The sequence below is a fragment of the Pundamilia nyererei genome, unplaced genomic scaffold, assembly GCF_000239375.1.
Source record: "Pundamilia nyererei isolate P.nyererei 1_Seehausen unplaced genomic scaffold, PunNye1.0 scaffold00325, whole genome shotgun sequence".
In the NCBI taxonomy this organism is placed as follows: Eukaryota; Metazoa; Chordata; class Actinopteri; order Cichliformes; family Cichlidae; genus Pundamilia; species Pundamilia nyererei.
This window is the reverse complement of record NW_005187726.1, coordinates 257,420-262,935: the sequence shown is the minus strand read 5'-3', so window position 1 is coordinate 262,935 and position 5,516 is coordinate 257,420. Positions and strand designations below refer to the sequence as shown.

The 5,516-nt window shown below is 50.8% G+C and overlaps 1 protein-coding gene across 3 annotated transcripts in view; it reads right to left on the bottom strand.

Moving 5' to 3' along the window:
• Positions 1 to 552: 552 nt before the first annotated feature.
• Positions 553 to 5,516, bottom strand: part of dact1 (dishevelled-binding antagonist of beta-catenin 1) — a 13,210-nt gene continuing 8,246 nt past the window's right edge. For all 3 annotated transcript variants that reach the window (XM_005751760.2, XM_005751761.2, XM_005751763.1), the window contains one exon: positions 553 to 4,852. In XM_005751760.2, the coding sequence (XP_005751817.1) occupies positions 2,847 to 4,852 (2,006 nt within the window). In that variant the 3' untranslated portion in view covers positions 553 to 2,846. The remainder of the gene's footprint in view (positions 4,853 to 5,516) is intronic.

The following is a 5,516-nucleotide window of genomic DNA, read 5'->3' as shown; positions in this document are numbered from 1 at the left end:
CAGCAAGAAAAAAATCTGGAAACTAAACTTCATTTTCACCCTTGACTATTGTAGGACACGCACAATAGTCTGTTAACGAAAATGTTTTTTCACTTCTAGTTTTCGTTATTTCGTTAACGATAATAACCTTGATCTGGAATAATATTCCTGTCTGTTTTTATTCACATTTATGTTTAAAAAAAACATTGTTTTAGTGTTCAATAAATGTTTATCTTGTTTGGCCCGCGACCTAAAGCGTGCCTTGAGTTTGACGCCCCTGCTTTAGCTCATCTGGACCTGAGTCATCTGATTGTGTCATCTTTGCCTCATAAAGCACCTCAGAGCGACTGTTGTTGTGATTTGTTGCTAGATGTAGAAAGCTGTGTTGTCTGTCCGGCTCAGCGATCCGCAGGCCGAACGGTGAAAACTGTGCCGATAAAAAGGTTCGATGCAAAGGTCAGAAATGTGACGCAGCTTAAAACACTTGTGATCAGGCTGAGCAGCAAACAGGAGCTTACAGCTGGGACAAAGCCCTCACGGGTCAGAGGCAACACAGAGTCAGGACACGGGCGCTGAAAGTCCACATTTAATGAAGCATAGAAGGTAAAGCACCATTGTTGCCATACACAGGTTTTATACACAAATCAGTAACAGTCGTCTCCAGCTGCATATGTGAACATTTACAGAGTGGAGGTGGTGCAGGAAAAAACAAATAGCTCAACACAAAGGCAGAACAGCACATGGCAGCTTTAATGAGCTTTATATGGCTTTTAAAAGCTGAGGAGCTATTTATATCCTGAACATGTAAACTGTGGCCCCGACCAATGAGAAGAGAGGACTGGAAACTGAAACCTCTCGAATATCTTATTTGAATCCTCTTCGTTCCGTCATCGCAGAATCAGATGAGACGACGGAGGCGAGTGCGTGAAACATCCCTGCAGGACACGTTTAGCACAAACACGTCCACAAGCAGAGCTGAAAACTGACATTCAACCGACGTCCACAGACCTCACACACTGATACTCGTGTCAGAGTTTGATTACAGGATAAAAACGGGAGAAAACCACAGAGTTTCCATTTCTGTGTCTACATCCTTAAACATTTCCTGCTTCCAGCTGAGCTCGGTAAACACGCTGCTGTGTAACTGTTAGTATAAAAAACAGATGCAGTAGAAACATTCGTGTTAAAAAGTTAGACTCGAGTATAAAGTCATAAAAGCCCAGATCAGAACCTGTCAGTACCGTGTCGGCTTTTCTCAATGCACCAAGCAAATATATTAGGCTTTAAATAGATTTCATCAAAAACATCTCAGGACCTGAAAAAGAGAGAAGCATTTACAGGCATTTGGCGTGCTGCGCAACAGCAAAGGTCACGTGATAATAAATACAAACCAAGGCTACATACAAACAACAGAACACCAGCGTTACGCCGCCGCCCTGTCCGCTGACAGCTCATCTCAAAGTGCAGGAAATAAAAAGGTTACTGTGGCGAGAACCTCCTCAAACCTCACACCAGGTTTTAAAGGAGTCCAACAGAGCCGCAGTGACGAAGAACCACAGCAGGAACCACCGTGGGGACCACGGCTGGAACCACCGCGGGAACCAGGGTCCAAATGAAGCTCAAAGAGCCAAAAAGTCCAGAAGTCTGACGGCAGAAAGTTCTAGACTAATTTCCTGCGTTACAATCAATTTTTTAAAAAGGCAAAAAGGCCCAGCGTGAAGCTACAGGAGGAACCTGCTGACAGTCCACGCCTCGAAGTCGGAGAACCCCAAAAATGTCACTGTGTTCCTCATTATTTTGTCCTGACACACATAACAAACCGGAGGAACTCTGACTGCCCGGACAGACCCTGGACAATCAGTCCCTTCAAGTTCTTGGACTTTTGGTGGAACGTTGGAGAAACTCTGAGGAACCAGACTAAAGTTCCACTTCTAGAACAGATCAGAGGACACAAGGCTCGAGTCCAGGTTGCTTCTGACAAATGTGTCGTCCGACCGAACCGCCGCCACCGGATGTTTCCACACATTTGCTCTAAATTATTTCTGGTTTAATCAGTGAGTGACGCTGTTGTCAGTGAATCTATCACGACTCAGGTCCACTGCTTGGCACAGACCGAGGAACCAATTGAGGAAGTCAGACGGTGGTGGCGAAGGCGGCCTTCAACGCGTTTGAAGCAGTGCGGTTCCGGGTTCAGCCGAGTCACGTGTTGGACCAGAGAAAGGACAGGAAAGTGATTGGCTGGACCCAAACCACACCTTCACGTCATTACAGAAACAAAGCATCTCATGCTGCGTTTGAGGGAAGTTGGAAATAGAAAACTTTTACAATCAAAGCATTTTTAGATCTTTGGATTGTAAGAACAGTGAAAGGATGAAATTCAAAGATGCTTTTTTAAGTTTAAGAAAATTATGCTTGTTTATACATTTCCTACTTTAACAGATGTTAATTTCTTTGATGTCCTGAATTGTACCCAGAGTCCAGGTGAATCACTCAGTGTTGACCTTCAGGTTGCTTCCCTAGATTTCTGAAGAGTGGGACCAGTAAGCAGGTGGTGTGGTTTCCAATCAGGTGGCCTGGTTTGTCGCATTTAAAAATGACAGTGAAGACCACAAGCAGGGGAAGAAACACATTTACTAGGTCACCGAGCTGAGCTCGACTGTGTTTGCCTAAAATGTACTTTAATTACAAAAGATCCAATCAGAACGGTTTATTTGTAGGGAATCAACAGATAAACCAGGTGAACCAAATTGTGCCGCCACCCTGCGTCTGTCCACCGGGTTAGTGTTGGAAAGAGTCGGGTCTGGGCTGGGTAAACTGGGTTTGGGTCAGGCCCACCTGAGGCACGTGGGTAAGGCAGGTCTGGGAGGTTACACGGTGGTCATGAGCTTCAGCGAGCCCGACCTGAATCGCAGGATCTTCTTCTTCAGGTTGTGAGATGCCTTAATCTTAACAAAAGCCTTTGCCTGAGCTGACATCATTTCCTGCCCCGTCGCCCTGACCCCAGCTCCCCCCAGCTGGCCCCGCCCCCTGCCCATGCCTCCCCCACCACTCTCCTCCGTATCGCTGGTGTTGGTGCTCTCCTCCACGCACTCCTCCTCGCTGGACTCGCTGTCTCCAAAGCAGTTTGTGGTGTAGTTCGACCTCTCGTCTTCACTGGTGTCCACGATGGTGGAGTGAAAGAGTGAGGCGCACTCAGCTGAGTACTCGGAGTCACTTCCTGCTGTGTATGAGTACGGGCTGGTCAGCCGCGCTCCGGCGGGCGGGTACACGCTGCTGTTCAGCAGCTCTTTTCTCTGACGCCGCTGAGCACGTCTAAACGCCTCGTCGTACGGGACTTCCATCATGGCTCGTAACCGCCGGTAATCGTTCCTTTTGTACTTTGGTTTGGCCACGACCACGACCTGGTTGCGTCCGTGGTGATGGTGGTGGTTACCACTGCAGCAGTGATGGTTTCCATGGTGATGGTGCTTGGATATGCTCGGTCGTGCGCCGTGTAGTGCCGATGGGGGCTGTCTGTCCAGCACTCGGCCTTCTGGGATGGATGCAGGTAGGCGCTTTATTCTTGAGGAAGCAAATCTCTTGGAGACTTTAACGTGGGCGGAGCCTCCATCTTCCAGGAGGCGGGACCTGTGGCGGAGTTTGTCCTGTCTTCTCTCTGGTGGAGGCTCGCTGTGCTCAGAGACATGACTCGTCTTCATCGATGAGCTCCTCACCTTCACATTCTTGAAGCTGCCCTTGCGAAGTCTGTGCTGGTGGGCGGGGACATACCTGTTGGTAACCGTGTGACAGCTTCCTCCTTCGCCGGCTGCTTCGTCCTGACTCTGGGAGGAGGACCCCACACTGGTGAGCTCCAGTGCTGACCTTCCTGTTCCTGGACTATTCCTGGGAGTACTCGACTGTGTTTTCATGACTGGAGCAGATTTCAGGAACATCTCCTGGTCCGGGGGGCAACATGGCGGTTTGACCTCATTGGGGGCGGGGTTAGCTTTGGGACTGCCCAGGTCCCTGAAATTTTTAGGGAGAGTTTTGGCAGACAGCGTGGCGTGAGGAAGATCTGCTTTGCTCTTCTTTCTCAGACTGTTGGTGCTGCTGTCATGGTTGTTGGCAGTGCAGCTGCTCTGTACGTCGTACCGAAGAGGAGAGCCGGACTCGCCGCTGCCCCTCCTGAAGCCATCGTGCGTCGCCTCAAAGCCGCCATCCTTCAGTACGCTCTGTGTCTCCTGCTCCTCCAGTTTCCCGTCCACAGACCACTGCCTCTGTGGAGACGAGGTCCCAGCTCCCTCTGCCGATGTTCCTCTAGCCGTCCACAAGGCTTTAAATTCGGATGCACTCAGAGTCCCAAAACCAGAGCCAGGGCCGGACACCTGCCTCCCACACAGACTAGCCTGCCTGAGGATGCTCTTTGAGGGGTCGGTGCTGATGCTGGTCCTGGGTTTGCTGGTCCTGATTGGCTGGGCCTTCCTCTGGAGCAGACTGTAGATGTAGCTGTCCAGTCGCTTATGGGAAGGAGTCTGTGAGGAGGAGGCCGGCCAGGAGTAGCTCTGAGATACATGGGAGGCTAAAACAGAGGGGGGAAGAGCTGAGGTGTCTGCCTCATCTCTGCCGGGACCTCCGAAACCCAACATCTGCAGAAAGGCGGGGCTTTGGACCACCACGGCGTGCAGAGGACTCGGGTAGCGATAAACATCGTTGCCGTTTCGGGCCACCAGGTCACAGTGGTATTTAGACTGAGGCTCAGTGGAAAGAAAGGACGAGGCTGCATCCACAGGCGGGTTTGGAGCCGAGAGCGAGCGGCGGACCGTACCAGAAGACGATGACTCATCACAAAGCCCTCCAACCAGGACGTCACACTCCAAACAGCTGGCCAGCTCATCTGCAGACAGAAAGAAGGCGACATTAGCGAGTAGTCGGGGGTGTTCATTTACATGGCGAGCGCGTGAGATGGTGAGCGTGTGCCCTCCCCTCACAGCTTCAAACGTAAACACGGTGAGCTTATTTTAACGCTGCTGTGTTTGCTAACAGCTGACAGGAAGTTCAGGGAGAGCGGGCCGTTTCCAGGCAGCGCTGCTCTGACGAAATGCTCGGCTGTTTGGGTCGCTGTGGAAGCTCGGGCATTAGTAAGTGGAACATTCTTTCAGTGGAGACAGTGTGCTGTGAAACGCTAACCCTCCACACCCACTGCTCTCCCTGCAGTGGAAATCAGACTGAACACAGCGTAACCGCATGGGCCGCCTCACGGCCGAAAACGCCGTTTATTCAGCAGCTGAAGTCTGAGAACAAAGCCGAAGCTCCGCCGACCTCACGGGGCCAACGAGAACGCCCACGCTCGCACATCAGACACAAACACGACCAGCGGCTCGATCGGCTTCACAGCAGCTCTGAGCTCCCACAGGAAGGATGGTGGAGCTACGAGGCATCCACACACACACACACACACACACACAGAAAACACACACACAGACAGAAAACACACAAGCACAGACACAGACAGAAAACACACAGACACACACACACGAAAACACACACACACACACACA